Source organism: Neoarius graeffei, chromosome 26 (genome assembly GCF_027579695.1).
Source record: "Neoarius graeffei isolate fNeoGra1 chromosome 26, fNeoGra1.pri, whole genome shotgun sequence".
Classification (NCBI taxonomy): Eukaryota; Metazoa; Chordata; class Actinopteri; order Siluriformes; family Ariidae; genus Neoarius; species Neoarius graeffei.
The window spans coordinates 2658054-2680900 of NC_083594.1; the positions used below are offsets into that span (position 1 = coordinate 2658054).

The window sequence follows — 22847 nt, forward strand, 5'->3', positions numbered from 1 at the left end:
TTCCCCTATAAAACAAACAGCTGAAGGTTTTGGTGTGAGAATTTTAAGCTGATTAAACTCGGCCGTTTGCGCGCTGGTGACCTCGTGAACTTTATGCTTTAATCGTATTTCATCATGAATTTCTTTCAGAAACTGTTCGGGATCGAGATGGCTGAATTCAAAGTGACTGTAAAGTGCATGTGGAACTCAGAGACTGGAGATTTCACACTGCTAGCGGAAGGTGATGAAGAGGCCGAGCAGGAAAAAGATGACGACGACGATGAGGACAGTTCATGAAAAGAAATGATGGACAATAGACTTTTCACATGGACGTGTTTTAGCTTGCAAAATCAGGATACATATTTGTGCAAATTTTTATTCAGCGTGTTATGTAATTCCTGACCCAAATGTTTTATACGACTGATCCATACAGTTGTTCGAGCCTTTCAACGTCCCAAATAATATACTACATGACAAGATGACTTACTTACTTTAGGTGTGCTGAGATGGGATTACATGTTTAATCTTTATATTTAAAAAATAAAAAATAAAAACATTGTTTACCAGTGACATCAAAAATAAGTGCTAAATTACAAAAAATTACAAATTCAGCTTGAATTATTAAACATGAATAGAATCAAAGGCATTTCTGGTCAAGTCCCTGTAGATTATAACTCCTTTTTATAGAATATAGCTCAGGGGTTAATAAGGTTATAGTAGATGGTCCTCGTTTACAGGTGTAACTCGAGGTGTCTGCAGTTTCCCCTCAGGTCCGTCACATCTCTAGCGGAAGTAGTTAGGACATTCGTGAGTCACTAAATCCCAGCCACGGTTAAAAGTGTCCACCACTTCCTGCTTTAGAGGACCTTCTTCAGTTGCTGCTAAATCCGCCAGGAGCTGCTCCATGGTGGACATCCCGATGATCACGGCATCTCCGTGTTCACCCTGAGACACACACACCGGCATAATTATAGAAAATATAACAACTCGGCTCATGCAGTTGAGGTGATTTGGCCCATTTTCTCCCAGATACGTTATTTACACACAATGCAAGTTGCTGAAGACTTTACAATTTTAGCAAATCATGTTAGAACAGGATGTGTTTCAAAATGTACACAAGTTATTTGCTAAAACGATGAATTCTGCAGTTAAAGACTTCATGAAGGATAATTGATGCCATTCTTCTGTAGTGCCAGTGTTAGGATCACAGAGTGCTGATCCAGGCTCAGTCCTACAGGTTCAACTGCATACAGATAATATATAAATTTAGGCACTGGCTAAAAGCGGAGCTCCCATCTGTTTCTGGGTTATAGAATTTTCTTAGATCATAGCCAGCCTCTTGTTTTATTTCTTTGCCGGCTATAACGCTGGCCACTAGACGGTGTCTAGGACTGGTAATTACTAACACACTGGCATGGTTAGCATTGGTTAGCACTGTTGCCTCAAAGCAAGAAGGTCCTGGGTTCATCCTGGATGGATGGTATGGTGGAGGCATGCACAGGACTGAAACCGTCAGAACACAACTCGATGAGTTTCTTTGTATCCACGCTATGCCTATGGGGCTATGCTAAAACTGAGTGCAAAAGTTTGTATCCCCTTAGGACATCATAAAAACAGAAACTGCAATCTCTATGCAGCTACGCAAGTGGTCGTTGTGTATGTTAATTTAAAAAAAAAAAAAAAAAACACACACATACCTTTGCTTCGGTCTTATATTTTGGATAGTTACAGAATTCACCCATATTACATTTTTTTTGGTAGATAAATTATTAAAGGTCCCTTGTTATCCTTCACGTTGAAAAACCATCAGCTCGAATGCAAATCTTCTCACTCCATGCACACACGTAGAGACTCTGAGATCATTATCCATGGAATGTTCTACACTCGGTTCAGGAGCTCGTACCTTGAGCTGAGAGTGATGATACATCCAGCGTATAGCGGCTGAAGTTAAGCTCGGCTTCTCAGCACCATACGCCGTGTCGAGGCCCTTCCGGATGCCTTCTATAGCGTCGAAATTGCTCCTTTTCCAAAACCTAAAAGATTCAGATTAACAGAATGGGGGGAAAATAAACAACTAATCAAACACCTAATCTGTTTATGGTTTAGTGCAGAAAGAAAAACCAAACTGAACTGGATTTATTGATCAATTACAGCAAAAAGGTAAAGTGGTCTTGTAAAACCACAAAAACAAACGAGAATGACAGTTAAATGGAGTTCGCCCACAAAACTAACAGCTTAATTAACAATATTGTGTCACAAGCTAAATATGAGGAGTGTAACAATTGGACAATTATTAAATATAAAATCTGTGATCAATTAGAATTGATTCGAAATGAATTAAAAAAAGACCAGTGTATTTTAAAATAATCATCTCATATTGAAAAACTGATAAGTAATTTAAAAGGCTAGCAAGGTGATTTGCCCTGAACTCTGATACTTAACCATTCCTTCTCTACGTTCTCATCATTCTCGAATTAACAGCAGGCTGACCCCAGACCCTGAACAAAGTTGGGGACACATCGATTTGGAGGCGACTAAATCAAATCATACAATAGATTATAATACAACCCCGATTCCAAAAAAGTTGGGACAAAGTACAAAAATTGTAAATAAAAACGGAATGCAATGATGTGGAAGTTTCAAAATTCCATATTTTATTCAGAATAGAACATAGATGACATATCAAATGTTTAAACTGAGAAAATGTATCATTTAAAGAGAAAAATTAGGTGATTTTAAATTTCATGACAACAACACATCTCAAAAAAGTTGGGACAAGGCCATGTTTCCCACTGTGAGACATCCCCTTTTCTCTTTACAACAGTCTGTAAACGTCTGGGGATTGAGGAGACAAGTTGCTCAAGTTTAGGGATAGGAATGTTAACCCATTCTTGCCTAATGTAGGATTCTAGTTGCTCAACTGTCTTAGGTCTTTTTTGTTGTATCTTCTGTTTTATGATGCGCCAAATGTTTTCTATGGGTGAAAGATCTGGACTGCAGGCTGGCCAGTTCAGTACCCGGACCCTTCTTCTACACAGCCATGATGCTGTAATTGATGCAGTATGTGGTTTGGCATTGTCATGTTGGAAAATGCAAGGTCTTCCCTGAAAGAGACGTCGTCTGGATGGGAGCATATGTTGCTCTAGAACCTGGATATACCTTTCAGCATTGATGGTGTCTTTCCAGATGTGTAAGCTGCCCATGCCACACGCACTAATGCAACCCCATACCATCAGAGATGCAGGCTTCTGAACTGAGCGCCGATAACAACTTGGGTCATTCTTCTCCTCTTTAGTCCGAATGACACGGCGTCCCTGATTTCCATAAAGAACTTCAAATTTTGATTCGTCTGACCACAGAACAGTTTTCCACTTTGCCACAGTCCATTTTAAATGAGCCTTGGCCCAGAGAAGACGTCTGCGCTTCTGGATCATGTTTCGATACGGCTTCTTCTTTGAACTATAGAGTTTTAGCTGGCAACGGCGGATGGCACGGTGAATTGTGTTCACAGATAATGTTCTCTGGAAATATTCCTGAGCCCATTTTGTGATTTCCAATACAGAAGCATGCCTGTATGTAATGCAGTGCCGTCTAAGGGCCCGAAGATCATGGGCACCCAGTATGGTTTTCCGGCCTTGACCCTTACGCACAGAGATTCTTCCAGATTCTCTGAATCTTTTGATGATATTATGCACTGTAGATGATATGTTCAAACTCTGCAATTTTACACTGTCGAACTCCTTTCAGATATTGCTCCACTATTTGTCGGCGCAGAATTAGGGGGATTGGTGATCCTCTTCCCATCTTTACTTCTGAGAGCCGCTGCCACTCCAAGATGCTCTTTTTATACCCAGTCATGTTAATGACCTATTGCCAATTGACCTAATGAGTTGCAATTTGGTCCTCCAGCTGTTCCTTTTTTGTACCTTTAACTTTTCCAGCCTCTTATTGCCCCTGTCCCAACTTTGAGATGTGTTGCTGTCATGAAATTTCAAATGAGCCAATATTTGGCATGAAATTTCAAAATGACTCACTTTCGACATTTGATATGTTGTCTATGTTCTATTGTGAATACAATATCAGTTTTTGAGATTTGTAAATTATTGCATTCCATTTTTATTTACAATTTGTACTTTTGTCCCAACTTTTTTGGAATCGGGGTTGTATTAAATTGCTGCGTTATGAGTTGATATTGAAACTGCACTATACTCTGTAGAAGTCTGAGGTTTACACACCAAATCAATAAACCATTCCCAAGATTATACACAAATGTACCGCTTTACTACAGCAACAAATACGTTAAACTAATAACTGCTTTACTGTTCACCAGTGGCATCGTCTTCACTCGCTAATTTATCAGACATTTACCCGGTTCTGGTACCACATCGTCCACCAATCTCCGCTTTAAATACAGGTCATAAAGTCTGAGTTTTTATATTAATTTATTCATGTGGTGCCAAAAAAAAAAAAGCCCCTGACCAAAACACAACTGTGCACAATGAGTTAACTGTTTAAAAAAAATAAATTTTGTAAGTTCAGGGAATCTCTGATTACCGTTAATCTATAGATGTGAACATAAAGCAGATGATTTGTTTTTTTGCCTTTATCCTGGTTCAAGCATCCCTCGAACCCTGAGTCCAAACTATTAAACACTGCATTTCAGATACTGGGGCGGCACGGTGGTGTAGTGGTTAGCGCTGTCGCCTCACAGCAAGAAGGTCCGGGTTCGAGCCCCGTGGCCGGCAAGGGCCTTTCTGTGTGGAGTTAGCATGTTCTCCGCGTGGGTTTCCTCCGGGTGCTCCGGTTTCCCCCACAGTCCAAAGATATGCAGGTTAGGTTAACTGGTGACTCTAAATTGACCATAGGTGTGTGTGGCAGCGGGGGCGTGGTCAAGCATCGGTCTGTGACCGGAGGGCGGAGTCAGGGAAGGTAAGTGGCAGAATCACTGCACAGGATGTTAATTAATGTGCGTCTTCCCCAGTGACCACGCCCTATTTAAGGAGCGAGAGCAGAGGGAGCTCTCTCCCCAACCAGATGACTGATGTGTGTGCGTGTGTCTGGGAGAGTGTAAACGCTGAAGTGTGACAATAAAAAAAAAAAAAGGAGTTTTGTGAACTCAGTTCTGACCTGCCGTCCTTCTGTGCTCCACCCACCCATACGAACTGTCACAGTGGTGCTGAAACCCGGGACGAGCACAGAAGAGAACAGCCCCATGGAGTCCTCCCCCTTCCCAGAGCTGATCCACGCCCTCACCACAGCCATCACCAGGTGCTGCTCGCTCTCTGAAAGGAGCAAGAACAACGGTTCGAGGCCCTGGTGCTGGCGCAACAGGAAGATCGTCGAGCGTTCTGGCACCTCCTCGCGTCAGCAGGGTCCACCAACTCCACCGCCACAGGCCCTTCCCCCCTCACCCTCATGAAGATGGGCCTGCAGGACGACCCCAAGGCCTTCCTCACGCTCTTTGAGCAGATAGCAGAGACCTTGGGGTGGCCGGTGGAACAGCGTGCGGCGCACCTCCTCCCCCTGCTAACGGGAGAGGCGCAGCTGGCCGCGCTACAGCTCCCCGCCGACCGCCGGCTGGCCTACGCGGATCTTCGCCAGGCCATCCTCCAGCGGGTGGGGCGCACCCCCGAGCAACAACGTCAGCGCTTCCGCGCTTTGCACTTGGAAGAAGTCGGCCGGCCGTTCGCGTTTGGCCAGCAACTCCGGGACGCCTGCTGGCAGTGGTTGAGGGCCGACAACCACGATGCCGAGGGACTCATCGACCAGGTGGTACTGGAGCAGTTCATCGCGCGTTTACCAGCAGGAACCGCAGAGTGGGTCCAGTGCCACCGCCCAGCGTCGCTGGATCAGGCAATCGAGCTGGCAGAGGACCATTTGGCGGCTGTCCCGACGGCAGGACAGCAGACGACCTCTTCTCTTTTCTCCTCTCTCTCTCCCCCTCCTCCTGTGTTTCCTCCTCGCCCCATTCCCCCACCGCGGGGGCCAGCGCCACCCCAGCCGGCCCGCCACACCCGCGGTGCCCTCCCATTTCTCCCTTCTGTGTCTGTCTCTCCCCCCCTCACGTGAGTGAGCCCCAGAGCACTAGTGCAGAGAGGAATAGGCCGTAAGGTGAACCTCGAAAAGTCCTTACGAAAAGGGATCCCGCTCCGACCTCTCCGAACAGCACACGCTTCAGTTCATAAAAAAGAATGAGTTGTGGTAAGATTACAACAAACAGTTCGCGTCACAGAATCGCGCTCATTTCTTAAATCGCAACATTTAATGAAGAACTGGTATCTCCAAGGCGTATGTACATATTCGGCAGGCGTAATAACACTGTGGCAGCGGGGGCGTGGTCAAGCACCGGTCTGTGACAGGAGGGCGGAGTTGGGGAAGGTAAGTGGCAGAATCGCTTCACCTGAGTGTCATTAACCTGTGTTTTGTGTGTTCTCCCCAGTAAACCGCCCTATTTAAGGAGGGAGAGCGAGAGCAGAGGGAGAACCGGACGAGACGCTGTGTGTGTGTGTGTGTCTCTCGCGCTAGTGAAAACTGTTTGCAACTCTGAAAAGTGTGGCAATAAAGCCGGTTAACAAACCTGATCTCTGTCCTGCCGTCCTCTGTGCTCCACCCACACGCGATTCACGCTACAGTGGTGCCGAAACCCGGGACCGTGGAGCACCTGTCCTGCAGCCCCATGGAATCCTCCCCGTTCGCGGACTTGGTCCACGCCCTCGCCACGGCCCAGCAGAGCCAGCACCAGGCGCTCGTTACACTCCGGAAGGAGCAGGAGCGCCGCTTCGAAGCCCTGGTACTGGCTCAACAGGAAGACCGCGAGGCGTTCCGGCGCCTCCTCGCGTCGGCGGGGTCCACCAGCGCCCCGGCCGCGGGCCCATCTCCCATCACTTTGACTAAGATGGGCCCACAGGACGACCCCGAGGCGTTCATCGCATTATTCGAACAGGTCGCCGAAGCCTCGGGGTGGCCGATGGAACAGCGCGCGGCGCGCCTCCTCCCCCTCCTGACGGGAGAGGCGCAGCTAGCCGCACTACAGCTCCCCGCCGACCACCGGCTGGCCTACGCCGACCTTCGCCGGGCTGTCCTCCAGCGCGTGGGGCGCACGCCGGAGCAGCAGCGCCAGCGCTTCCGCGCGCTGCGAATGGAGGAAGTCGGCAGCCCGTTTGCGTTCGGCCAGCAGCTCCGGGACGCCTGCTGGCGGTGGCTGAGGGCCGAAGATCGCGACGCCGAGGGGATCATCGACCAGGTGGCGCTGGAGCAGTTCGTCGCCCGCCTACCCGCCGGAACCGCGGAGTGGGTCCAGTGCCACCGCCCGGCGTCGCTGGATCAGGCCGTAGGACTGGCGGAGGATCATCTGGCGGCTGTCCCGGTGGCAGGACAACGGATGTCTTCTCTCTCCTCTTCTCTCTCTCTCTCTCTTCCCCCTCCTCCCGTGTCCCGTCCTCGCCCCATTCCCCCACCACGGAGGCGGGGGCCGGCCCCACCCCAGCCGGCCCGCCGCACCCGTGGTGCCCTCCCGTTTCTCCCTTCTATGTCTGTCTCTCCCCCCCCTCAGGTGAGTGACCCCCAGTCCACAGCTGCAGAGGGGAGGCCCGGGCCGGTTTGCTGGCGCTGCGGGGAACCGGGCCACCTGCAGCAACAGTGTGCCGCGATGGAGGTGGGGGCGGTGGTGCGGATCCCCGACGCGCCAGAGGCTGCCCTCGATCAGGCCGGAGCATATCGCATACCGGTAAGTGTACAAGGGGCGACCTATCAGGCGTTGGTGGATTCGGGTTGCAACCAGACCTCGATCCGCCAAAGCCTGGTGCAAGACGAGGCATTGGGGGGAGCACAAGGGGTGAAGGTGTTGTGTGTGCACGGGGATGTCCACTGCTACCCGTTGGTGTCGGTCCACATACATTTCAGAGGGGACAAATCTATAGTGAAGGCGGCGGTTAATCCTCGCCTTACCCACTCTTTAATCTTGGGGACTGATTGGCCAGGATTCCGGGGGTTGATGGCACACCTAGTAAAGAGTGGGTCCTGCCGGTTAGCCGGGGGGGGTCCCGGTGTCGTTTTGGCTGGGGCTGCGGTCGCAGGGCCGTCTACGTCATCTCCGCGACAGAGTGAGGGGCCCCCGGCTCCTCCTCTTTCTATTGGGGAATCCCTCGCGGATTTCCCACTGGAACAATCGCGAGACGAAACTCTGCGACACGCGTTTGACCAAGTGAGAGTAATCGATGGTCAAACGCTCCAGCCGAATGCCACCCCGACCTTCCCCCATTTTTCCATTTTAAAAGATAGGTTATACCGAGTGACGCAGGACACTCAGACGAAGGAGCGTGTCACCCAGTTGTTAATTCCAAAGAGCCGTCGGGAATTGGTATTCCAGGCGGCTCACTTTAATCCCATGGCGGGACACCTCGGGCAGGATAAAACACTCGCCCGGATAATGGCCCGATTCTATTGGCCGGGGATTCGCGGCGACGTCCGTAAGTGGTGTACGGCGTGCCGCGAATGTCAGTTAGTAAACCCAGCGGCCATTCCAAAAGCGCCCTTGCGCCCCCTACCATTAATCGAGACCCCGTTTGAACGAATTGGGATGGATCTCGTCGGGCCATTAGATCGGTCAACACGAGGGTACCGCTTTATATTGGTTCTGGTGGACTATGCAACGCGATACCCGGAAGCGGTGCCTCTTCGCAATATCTCCGCACGTAGTATTGCAGAGGCTCTCTTCCACGTCATCTCCCGGGTCGGAATCCCGAAAGAGATTCTGACTGATCAAGGCACCTCGTTTATGTCACGAACACTGGCCGAACTGTATGGGCTACTGGGTATTAAGCCGATCCGCACCAGCGTGTATCACCCACAAACGGACGGTTTAGTCGAACGGTTCAACCGCACCCTCAAGAATATTATCAAAAAATTCGTAAGTGAGGACGCACGTAACTGGGATAAGTGGCTCGAACCCTTGTTGTTTGCAGTGCGAGAGGTCCCCCAAGCCTCCACGGGGTTCTCCCCATTTGAATTACTGTATGGGCGTAAGCCGCGCGGCATCTTAGATGTACTGCGGGAAAATTGGGAGGAGGGACCTTCGCAGAGCAAAAATTAAATTCAATACGTTATGGATCTGCGCGCAAAACTCCACACGCTCACCCACTTAACTCAGGAGAATTTGCGGCAGGCCCAGGAACGGCAAACCCGCCTGTACAACAAGGGCACGCGCCTTAGAGAGTTCACTCCGGGAGATAAGGTACTCGTCCTGTTGCCCACGTCGAGCTCCAAATTAATCGCCAAGTGGCAAGGGCCCTTTGAGGTCACACGGCGAGTCGGGGATGTCGACTATGAGGTTAGGCGAACGGACAGGGAGGGGGCGCTACAGATCTACCACCTCAATCTGCTGAAACTCTGGAATGAGGAGGTCCCCGTGGCGTTGGTGTCGGTAGTTCCGGAGAAGGCGGAGCTGGGGCCGGAGATCCAAAAAGGGTCATTGGCATCTCGCACCTCTCCGGTCCCCTGTGGAGACCACCTCTCCCCGACCCAACTCACGGAGGTCGCCCAGTTGCAGGCCGAGTTTTCGGATGTGTTCTCGCCCCGGCCCGGACGCACCAACCTCATAGAACACCACATAGAGACGCCCCCGGGGGTGGTAGTGCGTAGCCGACCTTATAGATTACCCGAACACAAAAAAAAGGTGGTTCAGGAAGAACTTCAGGCCATGCTCGAAATGGGCATCGTCGAGGAGTCCCACAGTGACTGGAGCAGCCCGGTGGTCTTGGTTCCCAAGGCCGACGGCTCGGTCCGGTTCTGTGTGGACTATAGAAAAGTCAATGCGGTGTCTAAATTCGACGCGTACCCAATGCCTCGTATTGATGAGCTGCTTGATCGACTAGGCACGGCTCGCTTTTACTCGACACTGGATTTGACGAAGGGATATTGGCAGATCCCCTTGACTCCATTATCCCGGGAAAAAACGGCCTTTTCCACACCGTTCGGCTTACACCAGTTCGTCACACTTCCGTTTGGGCTGTTTGGGGCGCCCGCTACGTTTCAGCGGCTGATGGACCGGATCCTCCGGCCCCACGCCACCTATGCGGCCGCTTATTTAGACGACATAATCATTTATAGTAATGACTGGCAGCGGCACCTGCAACACCTGAGGGCCGTCCTTAGGTCGCTGAGGCGGGCGGGGCTCACTGCCAACCCGAAGAAGTGTGCGATTGGGCGGGTGGAAGTACGGTATCTGGGCTTCCACTTGGGTAACGGGCAGGTGCGTCCCCAAATTAATAAGACAGCAGCGATTGCGGCCTGCCCGAGACCCAAGACCAAAAAGGGGGTGAGACAGTTCCTGGGGCTGGCTGGCTATTATCGTAGGTTCATACCTAATTATTCGGACGTCACCAGCCCGCTGACTGACCTCACTAAAAAGGGGGCGCCAGACCCGGTCCAGTGGACGGAGCAGTGCCAGCGGGCTTTCTCTGAGGTAAAGGCTGCACTGTGTGGGGGGCCACTTTTGCACTCCCCTGACTTCTCTCTCCCCTTTTTGTTGCAGACGGATGCGTCGGACAGAGGGCTGGGGGCCGTTTTGTCCCAGCAGGTGGGGGGAGAGGACCGCCCAGTGTTGTACATCAGCCGGAAGCTGTCAGTGCGTGAGGGGCGCTACAGCACTATCGAGAAGGAGTGCCTGGCCATCAAGTGGGCGGTCCTCGCCCTCCGTTACTACCTGCTGGGGCGCTCTTTCACCCTCTGTTCGGACCACGCGCCCCTCCAGTGGCTCCACCGCATGAAGGATGCCAACGCGCGGATCACCCGTTGGTATCTGGCGCTCCAACCTTTCAACTTCAAGGTGGTCCACAGGCCGGGGGCGCAGATGGTCATGGCGGACTTCCTCTCCCGTCAAGGGGGGGGGGGGAGTCGGCTGCGGGCCGGACGGGCGCCCGGCCTGAGTCGGGCGGTGGGGGTATGTGGCAGCGGGGGCGTGGTCAAGCACCGGTCTGTGACAGGAGGGCGGAGTTGGGGAAGGTAAGTGGCAGAATCGCTTCACCTGAGTGTCATTAACCTGTGTTTTGTGTGTTCTCCCCAGTAAACCGCCCTATTTAAGGAGGGAGAGCGAGAGCAGAGGGAGAACCGGACGAGACGCTGTGTGTGTGTGTCTCTCGCGCTAGTGAAAACTGTTTGCAACTCTGAAAAGTGTGGCAATAAAGCCAGTTAACAAACCTGATCTCTGTCCTGCCGTCCTCTGTGCTCCACCCACACGCGATTCACGCTACAAACACTTTGGCTCGCGAGAGGTACCACGGTTGAAACGTCATCAGACTGGACGAATCGGGTAGCTGGTAGCTACCAGCTGTGCTATGTAAACAGAAGCAGCATGGCAGCCACCTAACCGGAGTAGCAGTGCTATCATCCAGCAGTACCGAAGAAGAAAACTCAGCCGAAACTGTTGAAAAAACTAAATCTTCGACACGCAAGACTTGTTATATGCACATATCTTATGAAGGAACAAATAAAGAAGCACTTGCTGAGTTCTTGTATGATGCGTGGACAAATGCTGATCTTACAGCAGTGGGCAAAAACCTCAGCTTGTACAGAACACATCGAGACCAATGTCACTGTGTGACTGTACTGGACGGTGTGCAGTCTATTCATGCTGTGGAAGACCTGCAGTGTGACCATGAAGAATGTGACACAAGGGTGTTTTTGCATGCACAACATGCTGCACAGGAGCACAAGACTGTCATTATTAAGAGCCCTGACACTGATGTGGCAAGTCATTGCTGTGAGTCTGCAGAAAGAATTACCATGCAGCTTATACTTTTTCACAGGGACGGGCAACAGGACACGCATCATTGACATTACCAAGGTGTCATCAGCTCTCGGAGCCAGTGTGTGTTCAGCCTTGATTGGGATACATACATTCACTGGGTGTGACTCCACAAGTGCCTTTTATGGCAAAGGCAAAAGGAAGACATTTGCTGTGGCATGTGAGAAAGATGTCTACCTGAAGGCTTTCAAAAATCTGGGGACTGACTTTAACTTAGACCACTCAACATTTGCATTACTTTGCAAATATGTATGCCATCTGTACGATCAGCCAGCTGCAGAAAATATCAATGAGGCTAGGTACAAGGCTTTCTGTATGGCATCATCAGCCTTGCCAGAATTATCTATCCCCCCAACAAGTGATGCCCTCCACCAGCACTGCAAAAGGGCAAATTATCAGGCTGCAATCATGAGGTCATGTGTGAAACAAAACATTGGCGCTCCATCTCCCGCTGGATATGGTTGGCATCTGGAAGATGGAAATCTACAAGTGACATGGATGACAAGAAATCCAGCCCCTGACACTGTTCTGCATGTGATACACTGTGGTTGCAGAGGGAGTGCCTGTGAGACAAATAGATGCTCCTGTGTCTCTGTAGGACTCTGTTGTACAGACTTGTGCAGGTGTTCCAGCTGTTCGAACACAAAGGAAACAGAAGAGAAAGATGATGATAACTGCCCTGACACTGAGGAATAGCATGTCATGTGGTTTTTACCTCTATTCTATTCCATTATCATTCATTTTATTATGATGTTTATTTATATATGTATACAAGTTTATGCCAGTCAATGTATACTTACGATTGTTTTTATGTGTTGTATATAGTTGTGAGTGAATAAATGAACAAATGAATACCTGAATGTTCCTTATCATTGATAATTAGAATTATTTCCATTTATTGATAAAAATGACATGAAAAAGGTCTATCTTATCACCCACTTGCATCATTGTTCTTTGTGCTATAGATAAAGCACTGTTTGGAATCCATTTAGCCCACTTTAGAAATACATGAATGGTTATCACTGATAATTAAATTGTTTCCATTTACTGATCAAAATGACAACATGAAATGTCTGCCTTTATCATCCACTTGCATCAATGTTCTTCGTGCTATAAATAAAGCACTGTTAAGAATCAATTTGGCCCACTTTACAAGGATATTTTGGGAGATTCTTTTATGTTGGTTACATTTGACAACAACAAGCAGGCTGTCATTTTTCCAGTTTGTTGTCGTAAATCGGCTACGCAATTGGTTTAGCGCGGTCACGTGGTGTGTCGTGACGTCAAAATCACATTCCAATCTGAGGAAAATAGTTCTTCAGAAAGTGTCTTGATTTAAAAAAACGAGCGCGATTCTGTGACGCGGAAATTTTGCTATAAGTGTAACATAACTTGGTCCTTTTTATCAGCTAAAGAACATGTGGTTCAGAGACGTCGGAGCGACCTAAAACGAAAACGGGGTTCACCTTATGGTCTAGAAGCCCGGGCCGGTTTGCTGGCGCTGCGGGGAGCCAGGCGACCTCCAACAGCAGTGCTCGGTAATGGAGGTGGGCGCTGTGGTTCGGATCCCCAACGCGCCAGGAGCTGCCCTCGATCGGGCCAGAGCGTATCGCATACCGGTGAGTGTCCAAGGGGATACATATCAGGCGTTGGTGGATTCTGGTTGTAATCAGACCTCAATCCACCAAAGCCTGGTGCAAGACGAGGCATTGGGGGGGAGCACAATTGGTGAAGGTGTTGTGCATGCACGGGGATGTTCACAACTACCCTCTAGTGTCGGTCCACATTTTTTTTCGAGGGGAAAAATTTATAGTGAAGGCGGCGGTTAATCCTCGCCTTACCCACTCGATAATTTTGGGGACGGATTGGCCAGGATTTGGGGAATTAATGAGTCACCTAGTGAAGAGTGGGTCCTGCCATAGTTTAATAGGGGGAGGTCCCGGTGTCGCGTTGGCGGGAGCAGCTGTCACAGAGCCATCTACGTCATCTCCACGTCAGAGTGAGGAGCTGCCGGCTCCTCCTCTCTCTATTGGGGAATCCCTCGCGGATTTCCCGTTAGAGCAGTCGCGAGACGAGACTCTGCGGCATGCATTTGACCAAGTGAGAGTAATCGATGGTCAAATGCTCCAGCCAAACGCCACCCCGTCCTTCCCCTACTTCGCGATTATGAAGGATAGATTATACCGAGTGACGCAGGACACTCAAACTAAAGAGCGAGTCACGCAGCTTTTGATTCCAAAGAGCCGCCGGGAATTGGTATTCCAGGCGGCTCACTTTAATCCCATGGCTGGACACTTGGGACAAGATAAAACACTAGCCCGAATAATGGCCCGGTTCTACTGGCCAGGGATTCGTGGCGATGTCCGTAGGTGGTGTACGGCGTGCCGCGAATGCCAGTTAGTAAATCCAGCAGCCATCCCAAAAGTGCCTTTGCGCCCTCTCCCATTAATCAAGACCCCGTTCGAAAGAATTGGGATGGATCTCGTCAGGCCATTAGATCGGTCAACATGAGGGTACCACTTTATATTAGTTCTGGTGGACTATGCAACGCGATACCCGGAAGCGGTGCCTCTTCGCAATATCTCAGCATGCAGTATCTTCCGCGTTATCTCCCGAGTTGGAATCCCGAAAGAGATTCTGACTGACCAAGGCACCTCGTTTATGTCACGTACACTGAACGAACTGTATGGGTTGTTGGGTATTAAGCCTATCCGCACTAGCGTGTATCACCCACAAACGGATGGTTTAGTTGAACGGGTCAATCGCACCCTCAAGAATATAATTAAAAAATTCGTAAGTGAGGACGCACGTAATTGGGATAAGTGGCTCGAACCCTTGCTATTTGCAGTGCGAGAGGTCCCCCAAGCCTCCACGGGGTTCTCCCCATTTGAATTGTTATATGGGCGTAAGCCGCGCGGCATTCTGGATGTGCTGCGGGGAAAATTGGGAGGAGGGACCTTCACCAAGTAAAAATGAAATCCAATACATTATTGACCTGCGCGCAAAACTCCACACACTCACGCACCTAACTCAGGAGAATTTGTGTCAGGCCCAAGAACGACAAACCCGCCTGTACGACAAGGGTACGCGCCTTAGGGAGTTTGCACCGGGAGATAAGGTACTCGTACTGTTGCCCACATTGAGCTCCAAATTGGTTGTCAAGTGGCAAGGACCCTTTGAGGTCACACGGCGAGTCGGGGACGTTGACTATGAGGTGAGGCGAACGGATAGGGGTGGGGCGCTACAGATTTACCACCTCAATCTGCTCAAACTCTGGAACGAGGAGGTCCCCGTGGCATTGGTGTCAGTGGTTCCGGAGAAGGCGGAGCTGGGGCCGGAGGTTCAAAAGGGAACATTGGCATCACGTACCTCTCTGGTCCCATGTGGAGACCACCTCTCCCCGACCCAACTCGTGGAGGTTGCCCAGTTGCAGACCGAGTTTTCTGACGTGTTCTCGCCCCTGCCTGGCCGCACCAACCTCATAGAGCACCACATTAAGACGCCCCCGGGGGTGGTAGTGCGTAGCCGCCCTTACAGATTACCCGAACACAAGAAAAAAGTGGTTCGGGAAGAACTCGAGGCCATGCTCGAAATGGGCATCGTCGAGGAGTCCCACAGTGATTGGAGCAGCCCGGTGGTCTTGGTACCCAAGGCTGACGGGTCGGTCCGGTTAGTCAACGTGGTGCCTAAATTTGACACGTACCCAATGCCTCATATTGATAAGTTGCTCGATCAACTAGGCACAGCTCACTTTTACTCGACACTGGATTTAACAAAGGGTTATTGGCAGATCCCCTTGACTCCATTATCCTGGGAAAAAACGGCCTTTTCCACACCATTCGGCTTACACCAAACTGGCTGGCTATTATCGTAGGTTTATACCTAATTATTCGGACGTCACCAGTGTAGGTATCATGCCGCCATCTTGTGTCAGAACTACAATTCCCAGGCAACTTCTGTGTGACCTACGTCACGCGTGGGCGGGATCACCTACATCAGTCTGCCATGCACGCATAAATCCAAGCGGAAGCTCCACTATCTTTGTCTCTCGCGTGTGACTTTCAAGAAGTCTAGGCGCATAAAGAGGCGCTCTCCGTCAAAGAGACATCTTTCTTGCAAGATCCATCACTCAGCGCGATTTTCTTTCTTACCCTTGGCAAAGGTAAACTCTAGAGTCGCGCGACCTTTAAACTCAACCTGAGTTACAACCGGTTTACTTGCATTAGAAGTGACGTCACGACTGCAGCCCAGGCAGTTAAAAGTTAAGAAGCGATTGAATCCTTTTTAACTCAAAAGCGCTGTGCATCTTATTCTGATCAGAGACTTTTCCTCACGAACACTGAGGTTCGGACCAAGAATCCTCTGCTTTCCACGGGAACCACCCAAGTGCTCCGCTGGACCCGAAAGTTCTCTGCGCCTCCATCACGAGCGACTCACGTGCTCCCACGGCGAGGCCCGAAACTACACCGGCGAATAGTTCTTCATATCTTGCTAAAGGCAGGATTAAGTAAGATTTTGGCATTTGGGCATAATTAGGATAGTCTTAGGAATTTGCTTTTATTTGAAATAGTGTGAATTTAAACCCAGGTTTATCTGTTACACTGTTAGACACGCAGCGTGTTGATTTATTTTGGTTCTATGTTCTCTCAATTGTTTAATAGATAGGCTGCGCATGCTTCTCTCTTTTATTCTTACTAACATTATAATTTCATTATTATACATCTTGATGTCATTAAGATTTCAGTGGATTCAGTATGGTTATGAGCTAGTGGGTTAGCTACAGCTTCCCTTTTGTCTGCTTAGCAACACAAAGCTAATCAAGGCCTACCATGTGCTCAGCAGGCCATCAGGCCTGATAAACCACACCTCAGCTAGAAATCCACAAGCTAGCTTTTAGTTAGCTACGGCTAATACCCTTGTCTTTAGCAACACGTGCTCAGTAGGCCTCACCAGGCCTAACAAACACACTTTAGCTAGGCCATAGGGCCTTTAGCAAACTCACACTAGCAACACAAGGCTAAACACAGAGCTAATCCTTTGTTCTGTTTAGATAACATTCTTTTGTTTAGCTACCAACAAGCTAGGCCTCCACCACGTGTAGTTAGCTACACGAGGCTAAACACATGGTCAAGTCCTTCACACACACACACACACACCTCACTGCTTGTATATATTGATTTATTATTTTATCTTTTATCTTCGTATAATAAATTCATTTATTAAACAAACTGTGTTTATTTGTGTGAACAACATCTGAAGTCCCCAATCTTCTCAAAGAATTCAAAAAGGGTGCATATAAAAGTTATGTAATATGGTAAGTGATTGTAATAATTTGGAAATATACCATAATCTAGCTGTTTGGTAATTTATCCAGGATTCATGGTATGATTCATTGAACGATTCCCTAAATTATTCATTGAACAATTCCCTAAATGATTCATTGAACAATTCCCTAAATTATTCACTAAATGATTCATTGAACGATTCACTGAACGATTCACTTCAAATGAGAGTGATTCTATGGTATGATTCAATTCAAAGGAGTCAAAGTAAACGATTCAATGGGATTGATTCATTTTAATTATTAACCTTCAAAATTTAATGAGACTGATTTAACGAGATTGATCACTTAATATCAATAATTAACTGATTGCACCCACACCAGCCTGCTGACTGATCTCACTAAAAAGGGGGCACCAGATCCGGTCCAGTGGATGGAGCAATGCCAGCGGGCTTTTTCTGAGGTAAAGGCTGCACTGTGTGGGGGGCCACTTTTACACTCCCCTGACTTTTCTCTCCCCTTTATGTTACAGACGGATGCATCGGACAGAGGGCTGGGGGCTGTTTTGTCCCAGGAGGTGGAGGATTGCCCAGTACTGTATATCAGTCGGAAGCTGTCGGTGCATGAGGGGCGCTACAGCACCATTGCGTAAGAGTGCCTGGCGATCAAGTGGGTGGTCCTCGCCCTCCGTTACTACCTGCTGGGATGCCCTTTCACCCTCTGTTCGGACCACGCGCCCCTCCAGTGGCTCCACCGCGTGAAGGATGCCAACGCGCGGATCACCTGTTGGTATCTGGCACTCCAACCCTTTAACTTCAAGGTGATCTACAGGCCGGGGGCGCAGATGGTCATGGCGGACTTCCTCTCCTGTCAGGGGGGGGGTCAGCTGCAGGCCGGATGGCCGCCCGGCCTGAGTCAGGCAGCGGGGGCATGGTCAAGCATCGGTCTGTGACCGGAGGACGGAGTCAGAGAAGGTAAGTGGCAGAATCACTGCACCTGACGTTAATTAATATGTTTGTGTGTCTTCCCCAGTGATCGTGCCCTATTTAAGGAGAGAGAGCGAGAGCAGAGGGAGCTCTCTCCCCAACCAGACGACTGATGTGTGCGCGTGTGCCTGGGAGAGTGTAAACGCTGAAAAGTGTGACAAAAAAAAAAAAGAGTTTTGTGAACTCAGTTCTGGACTGCCGTCCTTCTGTGCTCCACCCACCCATACGAACTGTCACAGTGTGAATGGTTGTCTGTGTCTATGTGTCAGCCCTGTGATGACCTGGCGACTTGTCCAGGGTGTACCCCGCCTTTCGCCCGTAGTCAGCTGGGATAGGATCCAGCTTGCCTGCGACCCTGTAGAACAGGATAAAGCGGCTAGAGATAATGAGATGAGATTTAAGATACTCAGTACAACTCAGAGTTAAGGACTTCTAGAAGAAATAAATTCCACAAAACGTCAGAAATAAGAAATAGGAACAGGTCTGATGGTTTACCTGTCTCTGTAAACAGCAGCCCGTGCATCTCCAAAGAAGCGTCCTGAAGGCTGAGCACCATCTTTATCCTCGTACTGGTATTTTCCGGTAAGCAGGCCTCCTGATTAAAGATTCCAGGGTATTTGAGTCATGGTGTCTCATTTCAAAAGACTTTACTCCAACAGGAAATACATTTTCACATGTATAACGTTTACAGTCGATTGTACAATTATGCTAGTAGTGTCCAGAAACAAACGCTGCTCGGCACAGTGAGAACAGTGAAGCATGGTGGTGGTAGCATCACGTGGGATTACTTTTTATATCGGGGGGGGCACACATATTACTCGTCACTTGCTAGTGTAAACAAACGCAGGGTAAAAGATGATCCAAAAACATCATTATGCCAACGTACCTGCCAGGGGATTGTATGCATAGAAGCGCATACCGAAGTGTCGCAGACATGGCAGCAGTTCCGTCTCCACTTGTCGCGTGATAGCGTTGTACATGCCCTTTAATGAAGACGCACAATCAAAACTTGCTTTAAGCTCCATGAAAAGGAACACGCGTGAGTAATAAATCAGAGAACAATGCAAGCACTTCGATTCACCTGGTAGACGGTGGGAAGGACCCAGCTGTTGTGTTTGCAGATGGAGTGGATTTCAGCTACTTCCCACGAGGCGTAGTTGGATAAGCCGAACTCTTTAAACTTTCCCTAGCAATAGAGAAGGTCAAAAGTTTGATCACTGCGCTGTAGGTGGTGGGTGTGGCCTACACCAAAAAGGTTTTATTAAATGGACTCTACCATTAATGTCATTGGAAACAGGGGGGTGAATTCTGGCTCTAAGAGTTCCTCAAACTCAGCTACATCATGCCAGTTCAGACCTCCAGATGGGACTGTTGTTTAAAAACTAGCACATTAGCAAAATAATTTATTCTACTACTACTTATTATTATTACCACCACGGTGTCCAATACACTCCCATGTTAATAAATGTAAACTGGCAGCTCCTACAGCTTTTTTAGTAGGTCCTGTGGGTGATTTATTACTTGGTGGTGACATTTGCTCGGCATATTAGAGCAGAACGTTTTCCTGGAGCCTGGATGTAGAAGTTCGCAGTCATGCTGCACTGCTCTACCTCTTTGTACAGCTCATTGCAGGTTCTCAGCGTGTCCAGGATAGGGTTCTCATGGTCTGGAGCATGTAAGTAGAAAATGTCGATGCTTTGAGCGCGCAGCCTCTTGAGCGACGTCTCCAGCTGAGAGCACACGCTCTCCGGCTTCAGCGTCTTACCGTCCCAGGGGTTCGCTTTGGTGGAAATTCGAACTAAAACAAAGCATGAAAATTCAGCCTGTTTCAATCGGACAGATTTTAATTACATTAATCACACAATGACCACGATTCTCAAAAACTCAGTCCAGAAACCCATGACGGACATCTAATCGGTCAGTAATTTTATTTTTAAATGATGGTGGAGATCACTTAACTAGAGCAGCAATGATTGTTCAGTACACTTTTATGAGTTTGATAATAATGATGGTGTATAAGTGCCCAACAGAGCCGCAGGGTGGTGAAGTGTTCCTGGGATATACACAAGATCCCCCGTGACTCTGACCAGGACAAAGTGCTGATGAAAAGTGATGCAATTCTACTGCGATCACGTGACATTTTCATTACACACAGGCCAACTGTGTTCAACAAATTATATCATCACTTCTGTAAAATATAAGGATGTGAGGAAGCCAGATTTAAAAAAAACAAAACAAAAAAACCCCAACCCCGTCTGGCCGAGTGAAGCACCACTCAGTGCTGTGTGCAAGAAAACAGCAAGTCTTTCCGGAGTGATAAATTAATTACAGTCAAAGTTAACTGTTCATCCAGAGGTACTGATTATAAAGGACAACCTGAGCTCATAAGACTTCTGGAACAGTGAAAAAGGAGACAGTGATTACAAGATGGGGAACTAAACCGTTTACACAGTCACCTGTGCTGGGAGTGGTGTATAACATCACAATTCATTCGGTCAAGCAAAAAAAAAAAAAAAAGGTTAAGTTTGGGACGACCCCCATGTGTGGGTGAATGCAGGAGGAGGACTTCATGTTCCTCCACCATGTCCCACAACAAGATATTTAGCAAAACACAAACGAGATTCTACACTCGTGAAAAATGGCTTCTTTCATGGAAAACTTTGTGGTTCAAAGATAAACCTTAAAGACTTGTGATATGTCAAATCACGCAAATAAGATATCAGTGGTGGGTTTCCCAAGAGCATCTTAACAAGGAGAGAGTGAGCGAGCGAGAGCATTCGTTGTGCTGCTGGCTCTTCCATTTAATGACGATCTTTGTGCTGCGATGCTTTCAGGAAACTCAGGCCAGTTGTTATTCGTGTACTTGATATACGACCAACATTGGCGACACGGTGCTGTAGTGGTTACAGCTGTCGCCTCACAGCAAGAAGGTTCTGGGTTTGAGCCCCGTGGCCGGCGAGGGCCTTTCTGTGTGGAGTTTGCATGTTCTCCCCGTGTCCACGTGGGTTTTCTCCGGTTTCCCCCACAGTCCAAAGACATGCGGTTAGGTTAATATGGGACGCCCTCGGGCTGAGGTGCCATTGAGGCAGGCACAGAACTCCCAACTGCTCCGCGGGTGCTGTTAGCATGGCTGCCCTCTGCTCTGTGTGTTCACTGCTTCAGATGGGTTAAATGCAGAGAGGAATTTCACAAGTGTGTGATGAACAAAGTTGTGCTTTCTTTCTTTTTTTGAAGGATGTGTTGTAGGAAAGTAAATGCAAAAGACTACCGATTGATCATCTGCATCTAAAAGGATAAACACTAAATGTTTAGATGTTACACCTGAATCTCTGCCATGTTTTAGTCCTTTAACTCACTTGTATGTCCTCGGATATTAACCTCATGCTACATGCTTACAACCGACCCCAGTCTCCCCTATCCAACAGTGTGTGTGTTCCTGTATGAATGTGTGCTTTAGAGTCATGTCAGTAATATCGAGGTCATTTCAGCACCATGCTGAAAGAGCTTTTTACTAAACTATGTTTTAATGCTACTTTTAATATTGCAAAACATTTACAAATGATAAACTTTAAAAGCAGTGGATAGGGTTTTTTTAATGATTATTTTACTTTAGGCTTCACTGAAGCGTTATTTGCTTCCTGTGCTGAAAGCGCTGCTCTGCTGCCCCCTACCCGCCGGAGGAAGCTGCATCGCCCCGATCAGAGTCTCCGCCTCCCCGTCTGTGTACATGAACGCGCTGTCCAGCTCGCTGTGCCCGCGCTCCAAAAACACCCTCACCATCTTCGCGCTCGTGTCCGCGTCCGCGCGCCCCCCGAACGTCATGGAGCCCAGAACCGTGGCTGGGATTCTGCGTAGGCTTTGACCCAATGACATGCTGACAAACTGCTCTGCACAATAAAGTTTGAGTGCGACAGCGAGCTTCTGAGTGTCGAACCGAGTCCCTTTTACTGCCTTCAGCAGCATATCAGCAAAGCGCGTCACAGTCGTGCCGTAAACAAGGGGCAAAGGGCCCGTCGCAAAAGTTCCAACTCAGAATCTCAACGCAAATGGTTAGAACAGAAAACGTGCATATTTTGGATGTTTAACTCTTTGACTATAAATGTTCGGTTATCCCACCGAAAGGGGGCATCAAGACGCAGTAGAATAATCGTAATAACTCTTTGTGGTTCTTTATTCCTTTTCAATTCAAGTTTAGTTCCACTTTAGTGGTTTCACACTTTCATTAGCTGAATTCAAGTTCATTTCCACATTTCTTTAGTTGAATTCAAAGTTTAGTTCCACAATATTTCGGTTATTAACCTATAAACACAAGAGGCCATAAGGCCATGATGTAAGTGAAAGCCAAGTCCACTAAACAACATCAGAGTACACAAACATATATAGCAATAGGCTAAAGATGAAAATATGTACCCAGAATTATAAATATTACAGTTAAATGTAAATCGCATTATACTACATGTCTATAATGTCAACATATTAATCAGTAAATGCACATTTAACTGAATAAGGAAAAGGCCACAATACAACAACAGCCTTGCTCTTTAACTCTAGCTACACAAGTTTAGCATTGCAAATAAACCACATAGCATAGCAGTTAGCAATGTAAATAAACAGCATAGCACAGTTAGCACAACATAGCAGTTAGCAACATAACACATAGCCATAACATTCAACATTGCATTAAACCATTTGTGTTACTAAACATCATAGCCATTACCAGTAAGTTTAACACTATATTTACGCACTACATTTACACAAGACAAGCCCACAAATAATACTTATCCGCGCAACCAAGAGC

At 48.4% G+C, this 22847-nt stretch overlaps 1 protein-coding gene across 2 annotated transcripts; it reads right to left on the minus strand.

Annotated features, from left to right (window-relative positions):
* Positions 1-298: 298 nt before the first annotated feature.
* Positions 299-22029, minus strand: LOC132874354 (aflatoxin B1 aldehyde reductase member 4-like). 2 transcript variants are annotated; one of them, XM_060910473.1, is made up of 7 exons: positions 21721-22029; positions 19660-19847; positions 19131-19235; positions 18936-19032; positions 18545-18644; positions 1883-2012; positions 299-924 (listed from the first exon to the last, which is right to left on the minus strand). In XM_060910473.1, the coding sequence occupies exons 1-7, from the start codon at positions 22010-22012 to the stop codon at positions 763-765; spliced, it is 1074 nt and encodes a 357-aa protein (XP_060766456.1). In that variant the 5' UTR covers positions 22013-22029; the 3' UTR covers positions 299-762. The 2 variants fall into 2 exon arrangements, with proteins under 2 accessions (XP_060766456.1, XP_060766457.1); XM_060910474.1 differs by lacking the exons at positions 299-924; positions 1883-2012 and adding an exon at positions 10749-12414.
* Positions 22030-22847: the final 818 nt, after the last annotated feature.